This window comes from Calonectris borealis, chromosome 27 (assembly GCF_964195595.1).
Source record: "Calonectris borealis chromosome 27, bCalBor7.hap1.2, whole genome shotgun sequence".
Classification (NCBI taxonomy): Eukaryota; Metazoa; Chordata; class Aves; order Procellariiformes; family Procellariidae; genus Calonectris; species Calonectris borealis.
This window is the reverse complement of record NC_134338.1, coordinates 2,827,501-2,855,276: the sequence shown is the minus strand read 5'-3', so window position 1 is coordinate 2,855,276 and position 27,776 is coordinate 2,827,501. Positions and strand designations below refer to the sequence as shown.

The 27,776-nt window shown below is 69.5% G+C and overlaps 4 protein-coding genes across 16 annotated transcripts; 2 read left to right on the top strand and 2 right to left on the bottom strand.

The window, feature by feature from the left end:
• The first annotated feature begins 31 nt into the window (after positions 1–31).
• Positions 32–7,623, top strand: LOC142093556 (actin filament-associated protein 1-like 2). 6 transcript variants are annotated; one of them, XM_075174822.1, is made up of 17 exons: positions 32–252; positions 3,108–3,236; positions 3,345–3,419; positions 3,537–3,613; positions 3,872–3,962; positions 4,035–4,252; positions 4,329–4,508; positions 4,716–4,799; positions 4,985–5,081; positions 5,156–5,373; positions 5,460–5,590; positions 5,684–5,804; positions 5,891–5,999; positions 6,140–6,289; positions 6,403–6,563; positions 6,670–6,780; positions 6,886–7,023. In XM_075174822.1, exons 1-17 carry the CDS (start codon positions 33–35, stop codon positions 6,910–6,912), a joined length of 2,199 nt encoding a protein of 732 aa, XP_075030923.1. In that variant the 5' UTR covers position 32; the 3' UTR covers positions 6,913–7,023. The 6 variants fall into 6 exon arrangements, 5 of the variants coding, with proteins under 5 accessions (XP_075030923.1, XP_075030921.1, XP_075030922.1 ...); XM_075174820.1 differs by lacking the exon at positions 32–252 and having other exon boundaries at positions 475–3,236; positions 6,667–6,780; XM_075174821.1 differs by lacking the exon at positions 32–252 and having other exon boundaries at positions 478–3,236.
• A 444-nt stretch (positions 7,624–8,067) lies between these two features.
• FHIP2B (FHF complex subunit HOOK interacting protein 2B) lies at positions 8,068–14,496 on the top strand. Of its 7 annotated transcripts, none has more exons than XM_075174960.1 (17): positions 8,068–8,199; positions 8,292–8,370; positions 9,325–9,494; positions 10,367–10,471; positions 10,680–10,799; positions 10,963–11,139; positions 11,222–11,418; positions 11,474–11,606; positions 11,687–11,763; positions 11,935–12,124; positions 12,209–12,378; positions 12,463–12,585; positions 12,660–12,750; positions 12,833–12,976; positions 13,328–13,460; positions 13,549–13,649; positions 13,743–14,496. In XM_075174960.1, the coding sequence occupies exons 1-17, from the start codon at positions 8,155–8,157 to the stop codon at positions 13,935–13,937; spliced, it is 2,250 nt and encodes a 749-aa protein (XP_075031061.1). In that variant the 5' UTR covers positions 8,068–8,154; the 3' UTR covers positions 13,938–14,496. The 7 variants fall into 7 exon arrangements, with proteins under 7 accessions (XP_075031061.1, XP_075031060.1, XP_075031065.1 ...); XM_075174959.1 differs by having other exon boundaries at positions 10,677–10,799; XM_075174961.1 differs by having other exon boundaries at positions 8,069–8,199; positions 10,677–10,799; positions 11,498–11,606.
• Positions 14,497–14,608: 112 nt separating this feature from the next.
• Positions 14,609–18,275, bottom strand: NUDT18 (nudix hydrolase 18). Of its 2 annotated transcripts, XM_075174966.1 has the most exons (4): positions 18,180–18,275; positions 16,368–16,543; positions 16,081–16,294; positions 14,609–15,407 (listed from the first exon to the last, which is right to left on the bottom strand). In XM_075174966.1, the coding sequence occupies exons 1-4, from the start codon at positions 18,262–18,264 to the stop codon at positions 14,812–14,814; spliced, it is 1,071 nt and encodes a 356-aa protein (XP_075031067.1). In that variant the 5' UTR covers positions 18,265–18,275; the 3' UTR covers positions 14,609–14,811. The 2 variants fall into 2 exon arrangements, with proteins under 2 accessions (XP_075031067.1, XP_075031069.1); XM_075174968.1 differs by lacking the exon at positions 16,368–16,543 and having other exon boundaries at positions 16,061–16,294.
• Positions 18,276–19,081: 806 nt separating this feature from the next.
• Positions 19,082–26,145, bottom strand: HR (HR lysine demethylase and nuclear receptor corepressor). Its single transcript, XM_075174628.1, has 19 exons — positions 25,354–26,145; positions 24,533–24,649; positions 23,782–24,340; positions 23,128–23,311; positions 22,622–22,851; positions 22,403–22,552; positions 22,231–22,317; positions 22,029–22,150; positions 21,783–21,861; positions 21,469–21,632; positions 21,162–21,377; positions 20,910–21,081; positions 20,706–20,781; positions 20,368–20,498; positions 20,140–20,259; positions 19,925–20,064; positions 19,683–19,850; positions 19,444–19,563; positions 19,082–19,353 (listed from the first exon to the last, which is right to left on the bottom strand). The coding sequence occupies exons 1-19, from the start codon at positions 26,143–26,145 to the stop codon at positions 19,291–19,293; spliced, it is 3,690 nt and encodes a 1,229-aa protein (XP_075030729.1). The 3' UTR covers positions 19,082–19,290.
• Between the last annotated feature and the right edge of the window lie 1,631 nt (positions 26,146–27,776).

The window sequence follows — 27,776 nt, the reverse complement described above, 5'->3', positions numbered from 1 at the left end:
CCCCTCCCGCCCCCGGTGCCAGGTCCCTGCAGATGGCGGTGGTGCTCCGAGGAGGATGCGGAGCCCTTCCCCGCCTCCCCCCCGCCCCGGCCGGGCTGTGCTGGGGGCCCGCAGGGCGTGTGCGAGCCGAGCCGGGCCGAGCCGAGCCGAGCCGGGCCAGCGCTGCCCCGGCCCCGGTCCCGGTCCCGGTCCCGGCCCCGGTCCCGGTCCCGCCGCGATGTGAGCGCGCCCGCACCATGGCCCGGCAGAGAGGTACGGGGGGGGGGGTGCAAAGGGGTGCAAGGCTGCGGGGGGGGTGCAAGCCTGCAAAGGGGTGAAAGAGAGGGCAGAGGGTGTGCGTGAGGCTGCGTGGGGGTGCCCACGCAGAGGGTGTGGCTGGGCGAGGGGGTGCCCACGGGGGTGCGAGTGTGCAAAAGGGGGTGTGGAAGGGAAAGGGGGTGCAGCGTGGAAAAGGGGGAGAGTGGAGGTCTGGGGTGGTGGGAAGGTGCGTGGGGCTGTGGGATGGGTGCTGGGGAGGGAAGGGGTGCAAGGGACAAGGCGTGGGTGTCAGGGTTTGGGATGTCAGAGTAGGGATGGCGTGCCTGGATGCCCCCGAACAGAGTGGGTTGCAGTGGGGTGCTGGTGCACGGTGCCGTGGAAGGGTGTGGGATGCCAGGGCTTCTGCCAGCACCCTTCCTGGGGCAATTTGGGGGTGCAGCGGCCGTGGGGGGAGCGCCTCCGCCCTTGAGCCGTGGCCCGAAGCCTCCCCGCAGTGACGGGTCACGCTGTGGCCAGGAGCAGCTCCAGGCTCGGGGCGGCCTCCAGCCTCCTCCTCTGAGTCATCCCGCGCTGGGCGAGAGCCGTCCCGAGCGCCGGAGCGGGGCCCTTGGGGTGCCCCCGAGTCGCTGCTCCCCCCTGCACCCCGCCTGGGGAGCAGGGCTGAGCCTGGGCACCTCTTGCCCTTCGTTGCACAGAGAAAAATGCACGTGGCCACAGGGCAGAGGTGCCAGCCCCGAATCCCCTGGGTGCTGGCATCACCTGGGGATCGTGTGCTCCAGTGGCATCTCCTGGGCAGCCCTCTCCTTCCTCCTCCTCCTTTGAGGATGAAGATGCCATCGGGCTGGGCCACATCCCGTGGGAGCAGGGCGCTTTGCTAGGAGACGGCTGTGTGTTTGGGGGGCGTTTTCCTCCCGCCCTGGAGACCGAGGCAGCTGTTTTTCATCTCGGCTGCCTTCCCTTGGCCCCGGCAGCAGGCAGCTGGCGTGGCCTCATGGGTGAGGGCAGCCCCTGCCTGCTCCGCACCGGGCTGCGGGCACGGCCGGGCACTGCCGGGCATGGCTCCCCTGCCCCACCGAGGGCATCGGGGCCGACCGGGGGGAGCACAGGGGGAGGATGCAGGGAGGGCTGAGGGGGTGAGTGGACGGAGATGTCATTGCCGAGGAATTTGGCCTGGGCGGAGGAGAGGAGAAAGGGAGGGAGAGGAAGAGCCAGGCACACCGGGCACGGGGACAGTCTCCATCCCCCCCATAGGCTCGCGCTCTGCCCGCAGGTCCCTTCGGCCACCCCCTGCCTGAGCCCCCCCCGCCAGTCCCCCAGGGAACTGGTCCCCCCCTTCCCTTCCCCAGTTTCCAGGGAAATCCAGATGTTTGGGCCCAGCTCCGGCATTGCTCAGCCTCACTGCCCTGCCAGATGTTTCCTCTCCCCCCGGGCAGGGGTGTGTGCTCCCCGGCTGGGGACACTGGGGAGGGGGACAGTGCTCCCCCCCGTGCCAGCACCTCCGCAGGGGCTTCTCCCACGTCCCCTGTAACACACGTGGGACCGGCAGGCTCCTTCCTCCTGCCTGCCCCCGCCTCCCCCGGGGGCTGCTGCTGTCTTTGGGGGTCTGTTGCATCCCCGCCAGCCCGGAGCGATGCGGGATGCAGGGATGAGGCAGGGCATGGGGATGCCAGGGTCGCCTGGGGCATTGCGGGGACTCACCGGGGCAGCGTCCCGGCCGGCCGTGGCTTCGCTGGGGTCGTCCCTTTTCCAGTTGGGAAATGGCAGGGGGACGGTGAGGAGGGAGACTGGGACCGGAGCGGGGCGGCAAGGGGGGAGCCGGCACAGCCAGGCCCCGTGCCAAGAGGCAGTGGGTTTCGACAGCGGGTCTGCAACGTTTTATCCCAGCTGGGAGCAGGGAGCAGAGCCCGGAGCGGCCGGAGCAGAGCCATGCAAACCACTTCCAGATGCACGGCAGGAAGGAGCCAGGGGAAGGCGGGCAGCGACCCGGGGGGGACCGGGGTCTGCCCGCTCCTACGGTGGCAGCCGGAGGTGCCCAGGGCGAGGGGGCTCTGCGGGAGCGGGGCGAGCGGCCAGGCTGGGGGTGCGCGTGGTCCTGCTCTGCCACGTGCTCCTCCAGCGTGGGAAACGCCTGCACGGACCCAGAGCTGAAGGGACTGCCACCGTTTGGGGCCAGAGGGACCCTCTCCCCGTGCCCGTAGCCCTCTGGGTCTCCCCCACCTCGGGGGGGCTGCAGGGCGGTGCTGTCCCATCCCGCTGTGCAGGGTGCGGGGCTCCCGTCTTCCCCGGCCAGGGCAAAGAGGCACAAAGCAGCTCCTTGTCCCACTCCATCCTCCTTCCCGGCATGGCAGGGTTGGGGTCCCCGGCTGGCACCGAGCCCCGATCCTGCTCCTTGCCCTCGGAGCAGGCAGCAAGTGAATGCTTAGCATTTTCAGCGTGCCCGGAGCAGCCTTCATCAGCTGCTCCTATGTGCCATGCCTCCTCCTCCTCCTCAGCACGGGGGAGCAGCATGTCGGGCTGCCCAGTGCGGCCCCCAGCCACGTCTCCCCTCGCCCAACTGGGAACAAACCCGCTCTGTGAGCACACACAGAGGACCCTTCAGCGACGCAGGTCCCCATCCCGCCTCCTCATCCTCCCCCGGCACCCCGGGCCTGTCAATGGTGGGATTGTGCGGAGCCGGGGTAGGTGCCGGGAGCGGGGGCACGGCTGGCAGCACGGGGCACGTAACCCCCACGTCTGCTTGGCATTGGAGAGCCCCTGCCAGCCCTGCCCAGTGTGGCGGGCAGGGGACGGGCATCCCTGCCCGCACCCTCCTCTGGCGGGGTGTGATGGCACGTCCCCGTCCCCTGCAGACCTGGACAAGCTGCTGTCGGACCTGCGGTCCTTCCTGCTCATCCTGGACCAGGAAAGCCTCAGCGCCGTGGCTCGAGCCAAGAAGAAGTCGGTGGCCGATCTCCTCTCCCGGCTGCAGACCCCCCTGTGTGAGCGCGGGTCTGCGGGTGGGGGGACGGGGCAGCCCCCGGTTAGCGCCCGGCGGGCAGCAGGGAAGGGGACAGGAGCGGGGCTGTGACTGGGCGCTCCCCCCGCAGCAGAGGATGCAGAGTACATGATCATGCGCTGCCTCTCGCCTTCCCCGGGGACCCCGCAGGGCCGCGCCAGCCCGGGTGAGTCGCACGCTCTGACCCGCACCCCATCTCTGCCGGCGGCTCATCGTGCGCGGCCGGGGATGCCCGGCTCCTCGCTGACCCGGCACACGGCTGCCGTTCCTGCTTTTCCCCCAGGAACCAGGACAGCGGATGCAACGGGAGGGAGAGCCTGCGAGTGCCGCCCGGCCAGCACCCTGAGCCTGCACGGAGGGGTAAGGGTGGGCAGCGGAGGAGTGGGGGGGCTGCAGGAGTGCGGGGGGGCTCGGGCAGCAGCCCTGTGCTGGGACAGGGGATGGGAGTGGTGCTGCCAGTCCCTGCACTGCGACCTCGCTCGCACCGGGGTCCGGCCAGGCCGGGAAGGTTCCCGTGCTGCCTGCCAGCTCCGGGCAGAGCCCCCCGGCAGTCCCTCGGGGACCCTGCGAGCTTCACCCTGGGGGGCAGCACTTTCAGAGCACCCCTTCTCTCCCCAGAGCAAGGTGCCGGGCGACTCGCCCTCCCCACCGGCCGATGACTCCTATGAAGATGCCGAACCCCTCGGCCCCGGCAGATGCACCGGCTCCGGTGAGCACCCCGCCGCACCCCCTCCCCAGCACCCGCATGCACCCAGCACCCTGACGCCATCCCGGCTCTCAGGCGGTGCCGACACCGACAGCAGCCACTACGAGTCGTACGGGGAGGATGAGGATGGCGTGACGGACCGTGCCCACTACCTGAGGCGGCCGCCGGCCGCTGGCCCCGATGCCGAGCCCCCCGGCCGCCCCGAGGCGCAGCTCTGCGGCTTCCTCTGGAGGAAGCGCTGGCTGGGGCAATGGGCAAAGCAGCTCTTCATCGTCCGGGAGCACGTGCTGCTGGTGAGCGGCCGGAGGAGGATGGATGGAGGGTGGGAGCGGGGCCCCGAGCTCTGCCGACCCCGCCGTGCCTCCGCAGTGCTTCAGGTGTGCCGCCGACCCGCAGCCGGTGCTGGAGCTGGACCTGCGGGGCTGCCGCGTCACCTACAAAGCCAAGCGTGGCAAGAAGATGCCGCACGCCCTGAAGGTGACGGGGACGGCGGGCGAGGCGCTGGTCATCGGCTTCCAGAGCCGGCAGCAGGCTGAGGACTGGAGGAAGGTTTGGAGGTGTTGCAGCCTGGCAGAGCTCTGCGTGGGCAGGAGGGAGGGGTGGGCAGGGAGAAACGCGGGCACAGCCCTGCTCCTGAGGTGGCTGGGGACCACCCTGTCTGTCCCCAGCTCCTCTCCCATCCCAGGGGTGCCTGGAGTCCCGTTAGATGGGGGAGTGGGAGCCCGGGGCTGCAGCACTCCCCCTCTCCCTCGGCAGGTGATCGAAGAGGTCAGCAGCGATGCCCCGAGCGGGCTGGCAGCCATCGGCGTCCCAGCATCGCCCTCCTCGAGGCTCGGCAGGGTGAGCCGCTTGTCCTCCCCCGGGAAACCCAGGCACGGGAAAGGGGCTGCTAGGGGTGTGGAGTGTACACCCCAATTCCCTGTCCCGCTGTCCCCGTTGGGGAGGGTTGCATTGCCGTGGGGTGGGGGTCAGGGTGCAGGGGGCTTAAAACCTGCAGGGGATGATCTCTGGATCTCCATTCTCAGGCTGCTGGATCCCAGATAGGCAAGGAGGATGAGGAGGAGGATTGCTCCCGGCAGAGCCCTGCCCGCAGCCCCCGGCCTGGAGAGGATGCTAAAGGAGGTGCGGTGCATGGGGACCGGGCGAGGGGGTGTCCCTGCACCCCGTGCCACTGCTGATGGGGGATGCACCCACAGGTTTTCTGGCGGTGCGGCTGCGCGGGCGGTGGCAGCGGCTGTGGTGCGCGGTGCGGCAGGGAGCCCTGCGCATGTTCCCCGAGCCTGGCGGTGCCCAGCGCCCCGTCTGTGCCCTGCGGCTGGAGGGCTGCGAGGTCTCCCCGGGGACGGCCGCCAGCTCCCCCCAGCGCCTCCGCATCCGCATCGCCCAGCGGGGCCGGGAGCTCGCCCTGCTGCAGGTGAGCAACCGCTACGGCACCCCTGAGCCCCCCGCGTCCCTCGCCGGGGGGGACCCGCTGAGCCTGGACCCTCTGCTCCACGCCAGACCCATTCAGATGAGGAGAGGGAAGCCTGGCTGAAGACCCTGCGGGCCAGGGGAGGAGGGGAGCCGGCCAGCAACAGCCCCCGCACCGAGACCCCCAGGCTGAGCGATGCCAGCAGCTGCCCTGCTGCGGGGTAAGGAGACGCTGGCCGGGGCACGGCCGGCCCCAGCCCTCCCGCTCCGCTGCGGGGCTGCGGGCAGTGATGGAACCCCCCTCCTGCTTGCAGCGGGTTGCTGCTGCGCCGTGTCCCGACCCCCAACGCCTACATGGACGACCCCTTCGGGCAGCTCCCGCCAGCTGAGGCCCCCAAGCACCTCTACTCCAACGTGGAGCGGCTGCAGCAGCTGGTAACCCCCACGCGAGGCTCAGGGCACGGGGGACGGGCTCCCACTGTCCACTTGCCCACGGGCTTCTCCTGGGCTTCCTTCTGCAGCAGCAGAACTTGGACCGAGCAGCGCAAGGGCAGTGCAAGAGACCCGTGTCTGCGCTGCCCACCGGTGCCTGCCGCAACGCCCCGGGCAGCGCCCTGCCCTCGCAGGCAGGTGAGCAGGGGCTGGATGCTCCATCCAGGGGACCAGCAGGGTCCCCCCGTGCACCCCAGGCTGCGGTGCCCATAAGCACGGTGTTGTGCCGTGATTCCTCTGCCCTTCCTCCCGAGCATCCTTTCTCTGTCCTTCCCCAGCATCAGCGGCAGCTCTCCGGGGCAGGGCTGCCAGCCCGCAGCGGGCGAAGGTGAGCCCCGAGCTCCAGAGCAGGGATCTCTCCCGGTCCCAGCGCACCCTGACGTTGCCCGAGAGGAAAGGGGCTCGGGACGGACTGGATATCCTCATCGGTAGGACCGCAGAGGGGCTCTGCCCCTGTGCCGGGGGGTGCCTGGCCCTCGCCCGAGCAGCCGGCAGGGTCGAGGGGTGCCCGGGCTTGGCAGTGCCCCTGCTGTCCTTGCAGGGAAGAGAGCCTTCCCCAAGCTGGAGGAGAAGGTGGGGCAGCTGGAGAGGGCCTGCCGCATGAAGGGCAGGCTGAAAGCCGGCTCCGAGATGAACCTGCTGGCCATCGGCAAGTCCCTGAAGGGCCACATCGCCGCCACCGCCAGCTCGGCTGGCTCCGAGGTGGGGGGGCACCGAGGACGGGCACCGGGGAGGGCACGGGCTGCAGGGAGTGTGAAGGGTTCAGGAGGGCAGGCATCGCCCTCTCTCCGCTCCGTTTTTCCAGCAGGGCTCATTCCTCACGCCGCTGTTGAAGCGCACCGCGTCGGCGAAGAGCGCCTTGAAGCCATCTCCCTCCCCGGTCATCGTCGAGAAAGGAAAAGTGCTGCAGAAGAGAAAGGTACCGGCCGGGAGCTGCGTGGGGTGGGCAGAGTTAAGGTGAGCTGGGTACCACGCACGGCGCGGGGATGCAGGGGGTTGACCACCCATCTCGGCCGCTCTCCAGGAGTGGGAGATGAAGTCTGCGATGTGACCAGCGCTGCAGCGGCCCCGGGGCAGCACCCACCCCGCAGACGTACCTGCCGGACCGGGCATCTCTCAGCAGAAGATAGGGCTGCACGTGGATCGTGCAGGACCAGCCTGGTATCTGTTTTTTAACCATCAGTATCAACGCTACAACTACGCACATCTATTTTTTATATATATATATATATATATATACATATAAACTCTCCGTCTGTGGGTTTCTAGTTTCTCTGGCGCGAGGGCTGGAGGGTGGCAAGCCCCTCGCAGGCTCGCTGCCTTCTTGCCCGTCCCAGCACCTTGGTTGTGGGGCAGATTTCCCGGTTGCAACCTCATGAGCCGCCAGCCTCTCTCCCCGGTGCGGGTCCGGTCAAAACGGTGCACCGGCAGCACCCCAGCCCCGCCGGGGACACCCACTTGCAGGGGTGGGTGCAGATGCACCCCAAGACCGAGCAACTGGGGGGGACACACAGAGCGGTGGGGGCTGCTTGGGGCACCTAATTGCACCTTCCCTGGAGTCGGCGGGACCCGGGCTGGGCCCTGGGCTGCTTTCCAGCAGCTGTGTTCGTCATGGCTTGTTTTTAATTGTAGAAACTTTTTTTTTTTAAGGATTAAAAAAAAAAAAAATCATAAAATTTGGCTTCTACCGGGTTGTACCGCGGTAAGAGGTGAGCTGGGGGGTGTGGGGGCTGTCCCCATCCTGGTGCTTGGTGTGAACAGGGGGCTGACCCCGTCCCAGTGCGAGGTGTGGATGGGGGGGGGTATCTCCATCGCAATGTGGGGTGTGGATGGGGGGCTATCCCCGTCTCGGTGCATGGGGGGCTGTCCCCGTCCCAGTGTGAGGTGTGGATGGGGGGGGTATCCCCGTCCCAGTGCGGGGTGTGGATGGGGGGCTGTCCCCGCCCCGGTGCCCGGTGTGCACAGGAGTCCGTCCCCGCCCCAGGGCTGCCCCCCGGAGCAGTTTTAGGTCCAAGGGACCCCTCCAAACCCTCCGCCCCAAATACTCCTCGCAGCCCCGACACCTCTCCAGCCTCCGTCCCTCACCGTTCCCGCAGTTCCTCCGCTTCCCCCCAATCCAACCCCAGCCCGGAGCCGGAGCGGAGCCGCCGGGGGAGGTACCGCGGCCGGGCCGCCCTCCCCGCCCGGCGCCGGGCGGAGCTACCGCAGCGGGGCCGCGCCGGGGCCGGGGCCGGGAGCGGGGTCGGTGCCGGTGTCGGTGCCGGGGCCGGGGTCGGTGCCGGCGGGCGCAGCCATGCTGAGCCGTCTGGGCGCGCTGCTGCAGCAGGCGGTGGAGACGGTGAGCGGGGCCGGGGGCGGGGGGGGGGGCACGGCGGGACCGGGACCAGGGGGGCTTCCGTGCACCCCTGACCCCAGCCCCGGTGTGCACAGCGGGAGCCCAGCGTGGACCTGCTGGAAGCCTTCACCGAGCACTGGAAGGGCATCACCGGCTACTACCTGGAGGCCACGGGTGAGTGGGGTGCGGGGAGAGGGTCCCTATGCCCCAGGATGGGGTCTCTGTGGCATGGGAATGCGGTCCCCATGGTGTGGGAACAGGGTGCCCATGTCCTGGGAGAGGGTCCCTGTGCCCTAAGATAGGGTCCCATGACCTGGGAATAGGGTCCCTGTGCCCAGGGAGGGGGTCCCCATGCCCTGGAACAGGACCCCATGCCCTGGGACGGGACCCTGTGCCCTGGGTTGGGACCCTGTGCCCTGGGACGGGACCCCATGGGGTAGCAAGACATTGTGCTGACTCTAGTGCACGGCAGCTGAGGGGGTATGCCGGGCTTTGGCATGGGACACCCCTTCCCGTACCCCGGGAGGGCTTATCCAGCCGACCCCTGCCCGGCCCCGACCCCCCTGCACACCGGCAGGGTCAGCACAGGGGGTTTGGGTGGGTGCGGATTCTCCTGGGAACGATTGCAGGCTGGGGCACGTCCCTCTCCGGGAGCATGCTGCTCTCCGGGAGCACTAAAAACAGGGCCTGGAGAGCTTCAGCCCTTTCCCTGGCAGGATCTCGGTCCTTCCCGCTTGGCCCCTGCCGCCCCTTCCCCGCCTGGGCCGTGCCGGAGGGTCTCCAGGGCTGGCAGTGCCAGGCAGCGCCCTGCAGCCCCCCGGGACAGCCGGCAGCTCCGACGGTGGCTCCGGCCCCGGCGAGGACAGCCGGCAGCTTGCTAGGCCGTGAGCGGAAGGAGCAGCCTCGAGTGCTGCTGGGACTCCATCATCACATTGCCATCTAGCGTTGTCCCCGCTAACGGCGGTGGAGGAGGATTCTGGGCGGGCACGGCTCGGGGTGCTGCTGGCGAGCACCCCACCTTTGCACCTGGGCACCCCACCATGCATGGCTCCCCTTGCCGAGCCCGTCGGCACGCTGCCGGTGCCTTGGGGGGGGATATGCCGCAGCCCGCGATTCCTGTGTCCGCAGACGAGAGCATCCCCGCCAGACAGACGGACATCCCCTGGCGCCTCAAGCAGATGCTGGACATCCTGGTGTACGAGGAGAAGCAGCGCCCGGCGGGGGAGGCCGGACCGTGCCTCGAGTACCTGCTGCAGCACAAGGTCCTGGAGACCCTCGGCACGCTGGGCAAGGCGGAGGTGGGTGCACAGGCACCAGGAAAGCTGCTTTGGGGGGGGGCGAGCACTGCGCTGCAGCACCCGCAGCCTTTTCCAGCTGCTTTGCATGGTGCTGCTCAGTAATTTTAATTTTGAAGCTTTTCGAGCTGAGCAAGGGGAGTTTGTGAAGCTGGTCAGGGTGCTTGGCTTTTTTTGGGGGGGCCGGATTGCTCGGTGCAGGATCCTCATTGGGATCCTTTCTGCTGCTTCTCCGGGTGGCTCTTGCACCCCATCGCATCCCTGCGTGGACGGGAAGGGTGTTTTTCACACCAGCAGCCTGTTTGCACAACTGGCGCATGGCTGCCTGGGTTCGCAGGACAAGGTGTTTTTGGACAGCCCCCTCTCAAAGTAAATATTGCCCAAACGTAAGGGCTCTGCTGTTCTTTTGTTGCTAATAATAATGAGGCTCCCTATAAACAGCTTTTTATTCAAACATAAGCAAACACTAGCGCAGTGTGGGCTTCAGGAACGTGCGCTGGCCCTTCCGTGGCCGTGAGGATTTGGTTTTTTGGGGTGCTGGGCGTTAGCTCCCCATCGCTAGCATTGTAGCCATGGGAAAGGGGAAATAATCCCCCTGGTTTTTTCTCTGCAAGAGAGCTCAATTCAGAGAACTGCGTTCAGTCCCTAATTGCTACAGGGAGAGGACGCCAGGGCAGGCGGGAGGTCCTGGGGGGTCCGTGGGCCCCTCTGCATCATTTTGGGGGAGTAAAACCGGGGTCTCTGCTGAGAGTGTTCTTGCAAGCCACCCCCACTGACTGCTGCGTGACCCGGTGATTCGGGGCAATTACGGGGTAATCAGGTACAAAAACAGGGAACTGGGCTCTCGCCGATGCCTCTCCCCATCTCCTTCCCAGTACCCCCCCGGGATGAGGCAGCAGGTCCTCCTCTTCTTCAGCCGGGTGCTGGGGCAGGTGCAGCACCCGCTCCTGCACTACCTCAACGTGCACAGGCCGGTGCAGGTGAGCCCCGCGCCCGGGGGGGCTTGTCGGGGGCCGGTGGGAGGCCCCGGCTGGCCGTGCCGCCGGCGATGCCGCGTGCTGGGACTGGCCGCATCCCTGCCAAACGCTGCCGGGAACCGATGCCCGCGGTAATGGGGTGGCTGCTGCACCCGGGGAGGGCGGGAGAGCAGCCAGCAGCCCGGAATCCCTCTCCCTGCCCTGCCAGAAGCTGCTCCAGCTCAGCGGCGATCGCCTGGGCTCCGGCACGGAGAAGGAGGAGGTGCAGTTTGCTGCCGTCCTCTGCACGAAGATCAAGCAGGATCCCACCCTGCTGGCCTACATCCTGGAGGTGAGCAGCCCCCGAGCATCCCTGGTGGGACACGTATGGGATCATCTGCGGGCTTTGGCTCGTTTAAATCGATCTTTTTCACGTGCAGCTCCATCCCCACTTCTTCCTCCTTCTGGGAGGAAGATGGTGGCTACGATGCTTTGCTGCTCCTCTTCCTCTCCAGGGCAAGAGCATCCTGAATGGGAGGAGAGCCCAGGAGCTGCCGGCCAGCCCCGTGGAAGAGGGTGCGGAGCGTCCCCCGGGCACCGCCGCCACCGCCGGCTCCCCCCCAGCCGAGCCCTCCCCACCACGGAGGGACAGCAACCTCGTCACGTCCTTGGTGGGGCTGTGCAAGAGCAAGGTAGGGGGAAAGGGCTGGCAAGGAGGGGACGGCGGGCGCCGCCGGTTGTGTGACGACACCTCTCTCCTCCTCCTTCTCGCAGAAGAGCAGGGTCGCGCTGAAGGCTCGGGAAAACCTGCTCTTGCTCGTCGGGCTCGCCCAGGAGGCGGCTGCTGCCTGCCTGGTGCGGAGCAGCACCCTGTGCCAGCTGCTGACGGAGCATCTCTGTGACCTCTACAGCACCGTGCCCGCCTGCACCGACCCCGCCGACGTCCTCGCCCTGGAGAGGGCCAGCTGGAGGTAAGGTGGGCGCCGGGCAGGGTGGTCCCCAGGCATCACCGAGGCTTTGCCGCAGCACCACATCCTCTACCCCACGCAGGTCGCAGGGTGATGCTGCCGGCGACGGGGTTTTCCCGGGGAAGGAGAGCCTGGCTGCCTTCTTCGGCTGGCTGGACTACCTCGATGAGCTGGTGATGGGCGCCCACCCGGTAAGGAGCGCCCGGCCGGCCCTGCGGAGCACGGCAGCCCCCTGCCCACGCCGTGGCTCAGTCTCTGCCGTCACCCACAGGTCGTGGCAGACGCCGTCACCGAGGCCGTGGAGGAAAAGTTTTTCCAGGGCATCCTGCAGCCGCAGCTCCTGCAGATGTGAGTGTCTGAGGCATGAGAGAGCAGCCGGGGGAGAGTTTCTCTATCAAGGACCCCCTTGGGGCCGGGAGCGCGGGGTTCCCCTTGCCTGCACCTCCTTTTTCCCTGCTGTGAGATGCTGCAGTGCTGGCTCAGGACACCCCTCGCAGCATCCCACCCTGTCCCCGGCAGGTCCGAGCTCGCCGTCCTCGGCGCCACGGCCATGCTGACGGGCACGGTGCGGCAGATCCGCGCGCCTCCCCTGCTCCACCGCCTCGTGCTCTTCCTGCTGGGGCCAGACCGGCACCCCGAAACCCCGGGGGACGCCCCCCACCCTCTGCGCACCCAGCTCATCGACCGCTGCAACCATCTCTCCGACGAGGTGAGCCCCATCCTGGGGGGGGGGGGCACACGGGCGATGCCGGGGGGCAGTGCCGGTGGTCTCACCCCGCTCGCCGTGCTGCAGATCAGCCTGGCCAGCCTGCGGCTCTTCGAGGAGCTCCTGCGGAAACCCCACGAGCACGTGGCACACAGCCTGGCGCTGAGGAACCTGGAGGCGAGGGGCTACCTGCAGCGCGGACCCCCCATGCCCGATGAGCGCGGACCCCCCGAGCCGGACCCTGACGAGGACGGGCTGTGAGCGGGGGGGAGCCCCGGGCAGGGAGAGGGGGACAGCCCCCTGACACCCACCCAGCTAACGCCCCTGCGCCGGCCCCGCAGGGACCTGGAGGAGGATCCCTATTTCACCGATGGATTCCCAGATGCTGGCTTCGGGACGGCAAAAAAGCCTCCGCTGGGATCAGCCCCGTCGGGGAAGGGGCAAGTGAGCGAGGTGGTCAGCAGGTAGGGATTTGCAGGGGCTGCTCCAGTATGGGGGGGCTGCATCCCCCTCCCCATCCCTCTCCCCTCTCTTCCAGCTTCCTCTGCCTGGTCCCCGAGGAGGCGAAGACCTCCTCGTGCATGGAGGAAGGCGGCTACGACACCTACGTGCACGATGCCCTGGGCATGGTGAGAAGCTGGGGGGGGTCCCCATCCCCGGCAGTGCCAGCCCCTGCTCTGGCTCTCACCCACCATCCCCCCCCCCCGGCAGGTCCAGGCGTGCCGAGCCAGCGCGGCCCCGTGGGGGTGGCCCCCGGGCCCCCGGCCCCTCGACGCCTGCCACCCCGAAGTGACATTTTACGAGGGCCACTTCCTCGAGGTGCTGTTTGACCGGATGACCCGGATCCTGGACCAGGTACGGGGGTGGCCAGTCGAGATGCCAGGGACCTACCTGGGTCCCTCCTGCCCCTTGCCTTGGCATGGCCCGGGGGACTTTCCCCCCCCCCAAAAGGGCTCTCCGCCAGCCCCCACTAATTAGTGGCTGCAAACACCACCGATGCTCTTGGCCGCTTCACCCCCACTATGGGGGTCCCGGACCCTGGAAAGAAGGGCTGCCACCCTCCCACCCGCTGTGGGTCCCCGGGGGCGGCAATAGCCATGGGAAGGCGATGCATCCTCTATCCAAACGCGTCCTCGCCGGGGAATGCTGGGGGGGGACACACACTGCCAGCTCCCACTGAGCATCCCCCCCACCCCAGCCCTACAGCCTGAACCTGCAGGTGACCTCGGTGCTGTCCCGCCTGGCCGCCTTCCCCCATCCCCACCTCCACGAGTACCTGCTGGACCCCTACCTCAACCTGGCACCCGGCTGCCGCTCGCTCTTCTCTGTCCTCGTCAGGGTAACGTCACCTGCTGGGGGCAGGGCGGGGGGGGGAACGGGGACACCCCCTTGAAATGGAGCCTGACTCTTTTTCCCCCTCCATGCAGGTGATCGGGGACCTGATGCAGCGGCTCCAGCGTGTGCCCCATTTCAGGGCCAAGCTGCTGCTGGTGCGCCGGCAGCTCATGGGGCTGGTGCCCGGAGAGCAGTAAGTGCTGGGGGGGTGGCACGGGATGGGGGCGATGCATGCCCTTTGAGGGGGGTGTACCCCACGGAGCCCCCATTGCTCGTCTCCCCGCAGGATGGACCACGCGATGCTCTTCAAGGGGGTGGTGGTGCTGGAGGAGTTCTGCAAGGAGCTGGCTGCCATCGCCCTGGTCAAGGGACCGCCGGAGGGGCCCCCCTGACCTGCGGCTCCCCGGCCCCCCCGCTGAGCACCCCCTCTTCGGCCGGGCTGTGGTGGCCACCGGGGGTGGCCCAACCCATGTGCCAGTAGCCTCCAGTGGCGCTGCTCAGACCGACACGTCCCCAGTAGCCGGGCATGGCGGTGGCACCCCGGGAAGGACACTGGCCTCGCAGCCAAGGAGGAAGAGGAGGCGCAGAGTCCTTCACCACCGCCTTGGCCAACCCGGAGGTGATGCCACCTCCCCAGTGCAGGATGCGGCCCCTCTGGGTGCAAAGTGAACCATGCTACGTTTCCTCCTGGGTGGTGGGTTCCTGCTCCCCCTGCCCCGTGTCGGAGCTGCCCCGAGTTCCCATCAACTTCAAGCAGGAATTTTTTGGCAATAATGGGATGCACGGGCACGGTGCTGTCCTCTGCCTGGTGGGGCAATGCCACCCCCTCGGCTGCAATAACTCAATCATCTCCCCCGGCCCTGGGGCACGGGGGGGGTGTTGTGTGTGTGTGTTTGTGTGTGTGTGTGTGTTTGTGTGTGTGTGTGTGTTTGTGGCTCCTGCCTGGCAGGGACGGTGCACCCCGAGCCCCGCACAGCCGGGCACCGTCTCCCCTGGGTGATGGGACTCTGCTACAATAAAGCCGTGAGCTCAGCACCACACGCTGTGCCCCTGCCATCTGTACTGCGCCCGTCCCCCTTCCCAAGCATCCCCCAAAACGGGGCTCCCCACTCCCTGCCCTCGTCCCCCCCCGTTTAACCGCAGCCAGTTGGATGCAAGAAGCAGCAGCCGGGTTTATTTCTTCTCAGCCCCCCAGGCCAGGACACGGCGCCGTGCCCTGCCCCAAAACGTCCCCCTGGCCACAGGCAGGACATCCCGGGGCTCTCACCTTCGGCACTGCAAACAGGCCCCCCCTGGCCACGTGTCTCAGCCGGACCCCCCGTGCCCAAAGCCGGGGTGCCGGGGCTTACCGGGCACTAACTGCGGACAGGCACCGCGGCCGCAGCACGGAGCCGCTGCAGGATCCTGCCCCTCAGGCTCTGCTCCTCCACGGGCCACCAGCGGAAAGCGGGGCTGCGGGGCTCGGGGGGGGCAGCCCCGGGGCTGCCGGGCGGGATGCTCAGCAGCACGTTGAAGCAAATACCGTCGGCCCCCCCGGGACCCCCAGCCCGGTGCTGCAGCCCCAGCAGCCCCAGGGGTCCCAGGCGGGGGTCCGGCGGCAGGCAGTCCCGCAGCAGCTGCAGCACGGGCAGGCAGAGACCCCCGCGGAGCTCGGCTGGGGACGTGCCGCAGGCCACCACGGGCAAGTGGGGGGTCCCGGCCGTGCCCAGCAGCACCCAGAGGTCCCCGGCGTCGTTGGCGAAGGCCACCAGGAGCCGCAAGCAGAGCAGGGCGCAGGGCAGCTCCTGCGGCAGCGTCGGGGGGTGCGGGGGGCTGCGGCGGTAGCGAGCGGCGAGGTCCAGCAAGGGCAGGATGTCTGGGGCTCGCAGCGGCAGCGCCGAGGGGTCCCCGGCCCACCACGCCGCTTGCAGGGACTCGGCGTCAGCCTCCTCCAGGGTCTTCAGGGTCCCGCCTGTGGGCAGAGAGACAGCGATGCCCTGGCACAGCAGTGACAGGGGACGGCGATGCCCTGACACGGGGGTGGCAGGGGACGGCAGGACCCCGGCACTGGGCTGGCAGGGGTTGCCAGTGCCCAGTCATGGGGCTGGTGGGGGCACCGAGACCCCCATCACGGGGCTGATAGGGGACACTGATACCCCAGCACGGGGCTTGTGGGGGATGCCAGTACTGGTGATGGTGCTGGCAGGGGACCGCGATGCCCGGGCACAGGGCTGGCAGGGGATGCTGATGCCCTGGCACAAGGCTTGCAAGGGACCGCGATGCCCGGGCACAGGGCTGGCTGGGGATGCCAAAGCCCATCGTGGGGCTTGCAGGGGACACCAATGACTTGGCACAGGACTGGCAAGGGATGCCGATGCCCCGGCACAAAGGTGGTAGGGGACACCGATGCCTGGGCACAGGTTGGCTGGGGATGCCAAAGCCCATCATGGGGTTTGCAGGGGACACCAATGACAGGGCTGGCAGGGGATGCTGATCCCTGGCACAGGGCTGGCTGAGGATGCCGATGCCCATCATGGGGCTGGCAGGGGACACCGATGCCCCGGCACGGGGCTGGCAGGGGATGCACCAGGTGAGCCGCGTCCTTCCCACACCCCTTCAGCGCACCGAACGGCACAGGCACGCACCGGTGGGGCGTGCGAGGAAGGCGAAGCGGATCCACGCCGGCCCCCTCTCCTCCAGCGCCAGCAAGGTGAGGGGTTCGCACTCCAGCCCCGACTCTTCCTTCACCTCCCTCCGCATGGCAGCCACGATGCTCTCGCCGGGCTCCATCCTCCCGGCCGGCAGGTACCACTTCCCACGGCATTCGGGCTTGGCCTCCTGCACCAGCAGCACCCCATCCTGCGGGGAGGGAGAGGGGTCGGGTGGGCACCGGGTGCCACCGGGGTGGGGGGTCTCACGGGGGCTGCCTCACCTCCTCGTTGAAGAGCACGGCCAGGACGACGTAGCAGGCGTTCCTCCCCAGGCGGATGGGGCCGGTGGGTGGGGGGGGACCCTCGAAGTTCGCCCCCACGTCCCAGCCGCCGCCACCCAGCACTGCATCCAGCTCCGCCGCCGGAGCCTCCCCCATGGGACCCGGGGTCCCGCAGGCTGGATGGGGAGGGGGGGTTGCAGAGCCCTCAGGCACCCATTCAGGGGGTAGCGGGGTTTTGGGGTGGGGAGGGCACCCCCCAGACGTGCAGGCGGGGAGACAGGGAGCCCCGGCGCTGGCTGGGCTGGAGGAGGCGGTGAGGGAGGGGGTCCGGCATTTGCGGGGTGCACGGGGAGGTGCAATGCGGGAAGGGGTCACCCGGCAGCTGCGGGGTGCTGGAGAGGAAGGGTGTGCTGGACTGGGGGACGGGGAGGGGGGTGTAAGAGGGGAAGGGTCTGCTGGGCTGGGGGGGCACGTAGCAGGGGAAGAGCTCGGTGGCCTTCGCGATGCAGGGAGGGGTACAGTAGGGAAAGGGTCTGCTCGACTGGGGGACGCCCAGGGGGGCGCAGGAGGGGAAGGGCTGGCTGGACTGCAGCGTGTAGGAAGGGAAGTAGTAAGGGAAGGGGTCGCTAGGCTTGGGGAGGCGGGGGGGGCTGCGGTAGTGGAAAGGCTTGCTGGACTGGGGGAGGCATGGGGGGGCACAGTAGGGGAAGGGCTGGCTGGACTGCAGGGTGTACAGGGGGCTGTAGGGAAAGAGCTCGCTGGATTTGGGGATGCGGGGAGGGCTGCGGTAGAGGAAGGGCTGGCTCGACTGCAGGATACACGGGAAGCTGAAGTAAGTGAAGGGTTTGCTAGACTGGAGGAGGTAGGGGGGAAAGGGTTTGCTGGACTGGGGAACGCTGGGGGGAAAGGGGCGGCTGGACTGGGGGATGCTGGGGGAGAAGGGCCTGCTAGACTGGGGGATGCCCGGGGTGGGGTAGGAGAAGGGCTCGCTGGGCTGCGGGGGGCTCGGAGGGCTGGACCAAGGGCAGGAATCGGCCGGCTGCGGGGGCCAGGGCGTGCTGGACTGCAGGGCGCTATAGGGGAAGGGCTGGTCGGAGTATGGGGTGCATAGGGGGAAAGGCGTGGGGGACTGCGGGGTGCAGGGGGGCGAGCTGGGCTGCAGGGTGCAATAGGGGAAGGGCGAGCTGGACTGCAGGGTGCGAGGTGGGGTGCTGGGCTGCGGGGTGCGAGGTGGGGTGCTGGGTTGCGGGGTGCAGCGGGAGAAGGGTCTGCAGGACTGCAGGGTGCGCCGAGAGGCGCAGCAGCAGAGAAGGGTTTGCTGGCTTGCGGGGGAGGTGCACTAGGGGGAGGGTTTGGGGGGTGCAACAGGGGAAGGGCTTGGGGGGGGCCTGCAGGGTGCAACGGGGAAGGGTTTGGGGGGCTGCTGGATGCGATGGGGAAGGGTTTGGGGTGCAGGGTGCAATGGGGAAGGGTTTAGGGTGCTGCTGGGTGCGATGGGGAAGTGTTTGGGGTGCAGGGTGCAATGGGGAAGGGTTTGGGGGGCTGCTGGATACGATGGGGAAGGGTTTGGGGTGCAGGGTGCAATGGGGAAGCGTTTGGGGGGCTGCTGGGTGCGATGGGGAAGGGTTTGGGGTGCAGGGTGCGATGGAGAAGGGCTGGGGTTTGCAGGGTGCAGCAGGGGAAGGGTTTGGGGGCTGCTGGGTGCAATGGGGGGGTTTGGGGAGTGCAGGAGGGGAGGGGAGGGGTGCAGGGAAGGGGGCGCAGGGCGCCCGCAGCCCCCCCGTACCCGCGCGCATGCGCCAGGGCACTCACCGCGTCCCGGGGGCTCCGCCGCGCGGCCCCCGCCCACCTCGCTCGCCGCCCATTGGCCGCTCCGCGAGTCCAGCTGGCTTTCCATTGGTTAGTCCTGCCGCCACTTCCCCGCAAGGCTGCGGGGCGGGGCTTGGCCTTAAAGGGGCCGGGAGGGGCGTGGCGAGGTCGGTGGTGCAGAGCGCGGGGTGCGCATTGCGCGGGCGGTGCTAATTGCGCGGCGCCCGTTGGACGGTGTTAATTGCACGGTGCCCATTGCACGGTGCCCATTGCACGGTGCTAATTACACGGTGCCCATTGCACGGTGTTAATTGCACGGCACTAATTGCCCGGCGCTAATTGCAGGGTGCATGGCGTGCAGCGCACAGCCCCTGGTCCATCTCCTGCCGTGCTGCGCGGTGCGTGGGGCGGTGCAGGGCGCATGTTGCACGGTGCGGCTGGCACAGCGTGCAGGGACCGAGGCTCCACGCACCGCCCGTGGGGCACCGTTTCCCCAGTTCCGCCCCCGTTATCGTTAGGGCAGCTTCAGGCACTGGTCCTGCACGGAGCAGAGCGATTCCCCGGGGCACGGTGCTCCACGGCCGGGGCTGTTTCTGTCGGCCTTTTGTGTCGGTTGTTTTCCCGCAGCAGGGCAGGATGGAGCTGCACGCTGGGACCCCGGACCTCTCGGCCGCGACGAGCCGCTGTTGTTTTCCAGTTCTCTGTGAGGCTGCCAGCACAGAGACCGTGCCAAACTCATCTCACCAGTGGCCTCGGCCAGCTGCCGAGGGCTGGGAGCGCCCCGTGGCACCCCGCCAGACCCCGGCTCTGCCACCCCACCCCAGCCCCGGGCCACCGGAGCATCCCTGACCGCGGATGGGGATGAAGGGGCCGACGCCGCGCGGGAGGGAGACGCCGAGGCGGGTGCTGGTGCTGCCGGCGGCCCCGGCACGTTGCAGACACTTTATTCCCCGGCTGCCCCGCTCCCGCCCCGAGCCTCCTTGGGCGACTGCAGAGCAAAGCACCAAGCGAGAGGCGGCCGGCCCCGGCTCCCCGCAGCATCTCGGCCGTGGCCGTGGCCGTGGCCAGCAGCGCTGGCTTTGTTCGAGCATCCTCCCGGCGTGCCGCGGCCACCTCACTTGCAGCCCCGCAGGACGCCCACGGCCTCCCGCACAGCGGAGAAGATCATGCCGTCCAGCTGCAAGGGTGCAAAGAGGGGGTCAGCACCACACACCCCGCACCGGGATCCTCCCCCCTCCCCACAGCCCCCAAACCACCACCCACCCACCTGGGCGTGGAGCTGGCGCGCAGCCCCGGTGGGGTGGGTGCTGCGGTCCCGGAGGCGGGAGGCATTCTCCAGTGAGAGGAACCGCTGCTCCACGCTGATGGTGCCGGTGAGGCTTTGCACCTGCCCGCGGCACGGCGGCGTCAGGGACCGGGGCTTGGCTGTGCCTCAGTTTCCCCAGGGGGCTTTGGCACAGCTGCACCCCAAATAGCTGCCCCCGGGGGCGTTGCAGAGCTGCCTACCTGGTGGGGAGCCCCAGCGGGGACCAGCACCGCGTCCCCCAGGAACTGGAGGAGGGTCCAGCCGCTCACCCCGCACTCCTCGCGCAGCCTCCTCCGCAGCGAGAGGTCCAGGTAGCGGCCGGGGGGCTCCGCCGCAGCCGCCCCCTCCCGCCCTTGGTCCTCGCACGCCTGCGGGGACCGGGGGTGAGCGGAGCTGGGGGCCGGAGGGGTGCAAAGCTGCGCTGCGGGGTGATGGCACCCACCTTCTGCAAGAAGTCTCGGATGCGGCCGGCATCCTCGGCACGGAAGATGTGCCACAGGGCACCGGGCCGGCTGCCGGCTTCCCAGAGCCGCTCCTTCAGCGGCGCATCCATGCCGTCAGCATCGGCTTGCAGGAGCAGGTCTGGGGGCAGAGGGGTGCTCAGGGGGGGACCAGGGTGGGCGGCTGAGGTGGGGGACCCCCATGCACCCGCCCTACCCTGCCGTGCCGCCGGCTGCTCAGGCAGCCACGCCGCGGCGTGCACCAGGACGCTGATGGAGTCGGCTGCTTCCACCGTCAGGTTTTTGGTCCCAATGGTCCGGTCCTGGGGATGCACCCCTGCAAGCGGGAGCAGGGCGGTGGGCGAGGGGCGAGCATCATCATGGGTGGGGGGAGCCCAGCTTGCTCCCCGCCCCGGGCACTGCCGTGCTGCCGGGCGGCACTCACCGTAAGCCACGCAGACGCGTGGGCGCAGCCAGCGCCGGCCCCGCTGGCCCTGCAGGTAGGTGGCCAGGTTGAGGCGGCCGGTGGGCCCGCAGTGCTCCGGCAGCGGCAGGCTGGCGCTCAGGTTGGTGGCCCTGCGGCACAGGCGCGGTGCTCGAGGCCGGGGCACGGGGTACCGGCACTGGCAGAGCCGCCCCGCTGCCCCCAGCCCTGCTCACTGCATCCCACCCCGGGATGCATCCCGCTGCTGCGGGGGCTGGCACCCAGCCGGCAAGGAGAGGGGGCACCGGGCTGCCAGGGAGGGGGGAACCCACCCCGGTGAAGCATCTGCTGTCACCTACCGACACAGCTCCATGTCCCCAAAGTCACTTTCTAGCTTCAGCAGGTCCCCACCGCCCTGCTCCGGCTCCGGGGATGCTGCAGGATGGAGCATGGCATCACACACGGGGATGCTGGCGGCGTGCCCGGGGTGGGAGGGATGCGTAGGTACCCCCCATACACCCCAGAATCGCACTTGGGACCCCACAAACTCATTGCACGCTTACCCGCGCTGGCAGCGAAGCCATCCCAAAACTCCTGGCTGCTCATCCTGACGCGGCTCGCCGGCGCCCGCAGGTTCACCACCTCCACCGCCTGCTCCCCCCCGGCCGGGCGGAAGGACTCCGGCCCCCACAGCCGCCCCTCCAGCCTCTTCTGCAGCCCTGAAACAAGGACGGGCTGCCGGGACAGCCGGGGCTTAGCAGGGCGGGGGGGGGTCTGGGGGGGTCCGCAGTGCTGCCACGGAGGGGGGGGCTCACCTGGCCCTGCCGCCAGTGCTCCTGGAAGAGCTTGTAGTTGCTGGCGTGGCCGGGGTCGTGCAGCCAGAGCAGCCCGCTGGGTGCCAGGGTGCAGTGGGAGGTGGGGGGACCGGGGGGGCTGGGGGGGTTCAGCTCGGCCCCCGCCTGCCTCTCCTGGATCTTCCTCTCCACTACACGGGCGATGATGCTGTCCAGGATGCTCGTCAGGCGGTTGTCCTGGGGGGGGATGCAAGGGGGGAGCCCCGTTAGCCCACCCCGGTCCCCCCAGCCCTGCCGAGGGGGGTGCCCTGCCCACCCCGGGACTCACGCTGGGCAAGGCGGGCGAGACGGGGGCGAAGGCCATGCGCACCCCGTCCTGCCCCAGGCACAGCTTGACGGCGGTGGAGGCGAGGAGGTCGCAGAGGGTGGTGGTCTGCACGGCCCCCCGGGGCGGCGGCTGCCCCGGTGATGGTGGCCCCCCCTCGGGGCTCTCTGCTTGGGGGAAAAAGGAGTCAGGGCTGCCCGTGCCCTCCTCCACTTCTCGCTCCCCGCCCCAGCACCTCGTAGGGGATGCGGTGCAGCATCCCCCACCCCCCCGGAGCGGGGCTGTCCCCGCAGCGGGGGGGCTGCAGCCGGCCCTACCTTCCTTGATGGGCTGGGAGGTGTCGGCATGGCCATCGCTGCTGGGCAGGAGGGTGGGCACCGCGGCCCCCGGCAGCTCCTGGAACACCCCAGTCCATGCGGGCATCCGGAGGGGAGCCACGACCCCTGTCCCCAGGGCTGGTCCCCTCCCCAGCATCGTGCACACTCCCCTCCGCTGGGCACCCTTTTGCAGAGGTTGGGGTGCACCTGCACCCCCTTTTCCCCCCATCCACAGCCCCCCTGTACCTGTCTGCTCCCCGGGGGCTCCGCCGGGCTCTGCTCCGCAGCCCCCTCCCTGCAGGGACAGTGCGACTCGATGCCGAATTTGGCCCGGACCTCGTGCAGCAGCTTCCAGAGCCGGGTCAGGACTGGGGACGGATGGGGACAGGCGGGTGAGCCCCGGGCAGCGGGCGGGGGGGGTCCTGGGGCCGGCGGGGGGGACACTCACCACAGGTGGGGACAAACTGCGTGGGGACGAGGGACGCGATGTGGTGGTCTTGCCCGGGGATGCACTTGGGTGGCCGCGCCGGACCCTCTGCGTCAGAGAGAGGGTGCGTTCGTCCCCACCAAGCCCCCGTGGGGCTGACACCCCCTTTGCAAGCCCCCCCCCGTCCCCGTACCGTGGCCATCAGCCTCCCGCCTGCTGCGGTGGCAGTCGGGGCACAGCTGGAAGCCACATCTGGCGCAGCTCCAGTGGGAGTTGAAGAAGCCGCGCTGGCAGGCGTCGCAGAGCTGGGGGGCTCCTTCCCCCCGCCTCCAGGCCACCACCCCTGCGGGAAACACAGCCCTCAGCCTCCCCAGTGCTCCCAGTGTCACCCCCCGCTCCGGTCCCCGCTTACCCTCGGGCCCGCCGGGGGCTCCTGGCCACAAGTCCCTGTCCTTGCGGACGGCCTCGCAGAAGGGGTCCCCCAGGACCCCCAGCAGGTACTTGGCCAGGCAGAGGCTGCTGCCCGCGCTCCGGCTCCCTCGCTCGGGGCCGGCTGCCTCCAGCCGCAGCATCTCCCCCTCCGCCTCCCCCAGGGTGCAGAAGCCATCGATGTTCAGCTCCCCATTGTCCCCAAAGGCAAACCTGCGAGAGAGAGGGGACAGGAGGGATGCTCCAAAGCGAGGTGACAGGAGAGGATGCTCCAAAGTGGGGTGACAGGAGGGGCTGCTCAAAAGTAGGGTGATGGGAGAGGATGCTCCAAAGTGGGGTGACAGGAGGGGATGCTCTAAAGCAGGATGATGGGAGGGGATGCTCCAAAGCGAGGTGATGGGAGAGGATGCTCCATGCATCCCAACATGGGCTGCCGGGACCCCCCCGCCCTGGGCAGGGCTGTGAGCTCCCCAGGACCCCCGGGCTCACCTGCGGAAGTGCAGCAGTCTGCAGGTGCTCTCGGGGCGATCATCCTCCTCCTCACCCTCGGGGTCCCCCGTGGCGCGGGCGGCGCAGGCACAGCACCGCGGGATGCTCTCGGGCAGGGCGGTGCAGGGCACGCTCTGCAGGCACCACGGTTCCCGCGGCTCCGGGCTGGCATGGCTCGGCAGGTCTGGGGGAGACGGGAGGTGCTTTGGGACACCAAGCATGGGGACACACCAGCCAGGAGGGACTGGCACGCCATGGCGGGGGCTGGAAACTGGGCCAGAAAGTAGGGCTGGAAAGTAGGACTGGAGATCTGCAGAGGTCAGGGCTGAGATGCCGGCTGGTGTGTCACCATGCACGGTGTCCCAAAGCCCTCCCCAAGGACAGCTCTGACCCAGCAATGGTGCTTGCCACCCCACTGGGCATCACACCCGAGGGTGCTGCACTGCCCCAAAGGGCCATTTCTATAAATCCCTGCCCTGGGAGTTGCTGCCAGACCCATCCGTGCCGGGAAAAACCCAAGCGCAGCAGGTTTCCCAGCCCGCACATGTTCACGGCTCATGTTGCGGGTGCTGGGAACCGGGATGCAAAACTTCCCTGGGGACCGGGTTCTGCCACCGCCCTCTCCCTGGACCCACCGTGCACCCCCCGCCTTACCTCCCTCTCCCAGCTCCATCCTCCTCTCCTCCGGGTCCCCTCCGCTCCCCGTGCCATCACCCGGGCATGCCGTGGTCACGCTCTCGGTGGCCTTCGTGCCCCTCTTGGCCGCCCCGGCACCCTCGCTGGCAGCACGGGGTCCATCAGCGATGCCATGCGGGCGCTTGGCTGAGCGCTTGCCCTCGCCGGCTGGCTCGGGGCCACCATCCCACCGGGGAGCCTTGCAGCGCGGCAGCGACTGCTCCGAGTGCCGCGTCAGCCAGGTCTTCTTCAGCTTGGTGTGGTTGCTGGGTGGGCATGGAAAATGGCCCCCCGGGATGCCCAGGGTGGGCTCGAAGGGGCCAAGCGCCCCGCAGCCCACCCCCGGGCACCCATCGCAGCCCGGTGAGGTGCAGAGGCAAGCCGGGGGTGGCTCCGGCTTGGCAAGGGCCGGCGGGTAGTGCCCGTCCGTGAGCGGAGGCGATGGGTCAGGCTCCCCCGGTCCCGGTGGCGAGCCGGGCTGGAGGCTTTGGTATGCCAGGCGCTCGTCTTTGGGCTCGGAGGGCTTGCCTGGCCCCGGCTCCGGGGGGAAATCGGCAGCGTGGGGCCGTGTGCCCACCCAGGGACCCCCGCAGCCCCCCGCCGCGCCGGGCTGCAGGAGGAAGAGAGGGTGGCTGGCGCTGGGGGGAGGCGTGCAGGCATGGGGAGCGGGCACTGCCGAGCTGCCCCCGGCTCGGCCATCCCTCCACGGGGTTCCCAGTGGCTCCGGCACCGCCGGCTCCCCCTCCCCGTCTCCATCCTGCTGCGCCTGGCCCTGGCCCAGCCGCTGCGATGACGCTTGGTCCTTGGCTGGGGGGTGGAAGCCGGGCTCTTTCTTCGGGTAAAACTCCTGGGGGGGGAGCAGAGGGGCTGTCAAGGCTGGTGTCACCCCAGATGTGGGTCCCTATCCCTGCCTTCATCACCCACATCATTGGGAGGTGGTGACGGGGAGCACCCCATGGCCCTGCCTCAGTTCCCCCCCCCCCCCCCCAATTGGGCAGCTGCCCGGTGCTTTCCAGCCCCAGGTGGCCAAGCTTGTGGGGTGCCCGTGTCACCCCTGCCCGCGTGGGAAAGGAATGGGGAGCCGCAGAGGCACGGGGTGCGACGGGCGCACCCACGGGCTGGCGGCTCTGCCTTCCGCCGCCTCCGTGCCGCGGCTCCTGCCGCCGTGACTCAGCCCGGGGGCTCGCATCACGCCACGGAGCCGCCCCGGGGAGGAGAGCATCACCCCCCCAGGGACGCATTGCCCCATCCCTCGGGGGGGCTGGGACCCCTCTTGCCACCGTGCTGCCGCTCTGCCGAGCTGCAGAAGCGAGTGGGGGGCTGCGTCCCGCTCGGGGACCGCCAACGCCAGGTACAGCCCTGCCCTGCCCTGGGCACGGGTGCCAGCATCGCCTTTCGCAACCCGCCGCTCCCAGCCGGGTTCAGCTGAGGCTGGAGCCTGGCATCACCCAGGGGAGCCGGGACACACCGGGGAGCCGAGCCCCGAGCATCCCCGCTCCAGAGCCAGGCCATCGGAGCCAGGCGCCGGCGCGGCCGTCCGGGGTTGCCTACCTTGTTCCCTGAGCTGGTGCAGTCGTCGAAGGGGGCCAGAGCTGCCTTGCACCTCGGTGGGAGCCCCAGGTAGAGGGGCTGGCCCCAGGCGGGCGCGTAGGAGCCCAGATGCCAGTCCACCCCGGCAAAGCGCCCGTCGCCCATCGCCCCTGGTCCCTCCGGCCCCCCACCGCCGAACGGGGGGTCAGCCGGGGGTCCGGTGGGCAGCAGCGAGGACAGGAGGAAGGGGCTGTGCTTGGCTTCCACGAGGAAGGGGCAGTGGCGGAAAGCCGGGGGGTCGCCGGCCCCGTCCCCTGCAGCGGCGCGGGTCTTGCCGGCGGTGCCGGGGTGCTGGCTCTCCAGCCCCGGGAAGGGCAGGGGGTAGCGGTGGTACGCGTGGCTGTAGAGGGCCAGGGGGGCCAGCACGGCCTCAGCCCACCGCGGCCCCGGGCGCTCCTTGCAGGGCTCAGTCCAGCCCGCCTTGGGCTGCCCGTTCCTGGGCAGGAGCAGCGGCGGGAGCTCGGCTCCATCCTTGGGGCGGCACAGGGTGTCCCGCAGGCACGGCGGGGCCGGTGGGTAGGGGCAGCCCAGCCGGCCACCAGCAAGCTCCCGGCCTGGCCCCAAGCATCCCTCGGAGCTCCTCCAGGGACACCCCTTCTCCGTGCCGTAGCTCAGCTTGCCGGGCTCCTGGTAGCCCGGGAGTCCCAGCTCGGCGGCGGTGCTCCGGGGCAGGACCACCCTGCTGCTCTCCATCCCCTGGGCGTCCTGTGCTGCTTCCTGGGGTCTCCTCCACTGCGGCGGGGTCTCCCCCATCCTCGCGTCGCTGGCCATGCTGCTCTGCCGCTCATGTGGTGCTCAGCGCTGTCCCGGGCTGGCCGGACCCTGCGGGCAGGGAGCGGGGCATCGGTGGGGCATGCCGCACCGCACCGAACCCTGCCCGAATGCTGCCGGGGCAGCTGTGCATGGGTTGCAATGGGGGGAAACGGAGGCACGGGGATGGTGGGGGTTGGTGCTGGGGGGGGCTGCTTTCAACCGTCCAGCTCCATCCTCCTATGCTGGATATGAGGCTCCCCGGAATGGCGAGGGGATCCCGGGCTTCCATGCCCCGCGGCATCCGGCGGGATGCACGATCCGGGAGGGCACGTGGCTGGAGCGCGGATCCCCACCCCGTCCTGTCCCTCCTGCGCCCAGCCCGGCGGGGCTGGCGGCCGGGACGCACCTCGCACCCACCCGTCCCTCCGCGCCCAGCCTGGCCCTGCGCCCGGCCGCTGGCACCCAGCGTGGGGAGGCCTTGCCCCGCGCAGGTATTCGCCTCCGGCCAGGGCTGGGCTGCGCTTCCCAGGAGGGCTTGCAGCGAGGGGGGAGCTCCCAGCTCCCAGAGGCCCCTCCTGGTAGAAATGCCTGGGGAGATTTGCTGGATTAACACTCCTCCCGGACCCGGGCCACACGCAGACGCGGGGTTCAGAGCCGGTCCCTGCAGCAGCCGGCGATCGCATCCCTTCCCGGCGGAGCAAATGCCACCCCTTGCCCTCCTGCCCTCCCTACCTGGCAGCCGGAGGAGCTGGGGGGGACAGGCAGGGGTCCCTGCAAAATTGCAGCCCTGCTCCAGGGTGGGACAGAGCCGCCTCGATGGCCAGGCAGGCAGCCGGGATGGGGACGGGGACCGGAGCACGGGACAGGAGGAACGTGTGTCCCCAGAGCCGCCGGTCCCCGTCACGTCCCCTGCCCCGGGGAGGCCAAAGTCCCCGTCCCCACGCTGCTGCCCAAGCCCCTGCTCGGAAAGCACCCTGGGGTGCAGGGGCACCCTGGGCACACCCACCCCATCCCTCCGGGGCTCAGGACCCGGCCGGGCTCACCCATCCAGCCCCGCTCGGGGAAGATGCTCCCAGCACGGCTCCAGTGCCCTGAGGCCACCCCACCACACGCCATCCCTGGGGTCCCCCCAGCTCCCCCCGGGCTCTTGTCCCCTGCCCCTCATCCCATCCAGAGCACAAGAAGCCGGTCCCGCAGCTCGGCGAGCATCCCCGCCGTCCCACAGCACAGCCAGCTACCTGGAGGGTCCATCGGGGACCCCGCCGCCTCCCCTGCAGCGGCGAGGACGAGCGGGTGTCTCCGCTGGCGGCACCGGGTCCCGGAGAGGTGAAGCCGGGTGGGTGGGAGCACCTAGACCCACAGGCTGAAGGGGTCTGGCTCCGGGATCTGGAGGAGGCAGAAAGCCGCCCGGGCGGCCCTGGGGACGTTCTTCTCCGAATGCTGGAGCTGGAGTTTTTGATCCATTGGCCTGGGGGGCTCCGTGCTCCTCCTGCCTATCGTCCTACTAGCGGGGGCTCCCGGCGTGCTGGGGGGGTCAGGGAGAGGGGCACCCAGGCGAGCGGCGGTGACGGCGAGCAGGACCTTCCCCCGGCTCTAGGCAGCCTTGAGCATCTTGGGGCGAGCGATGGCAG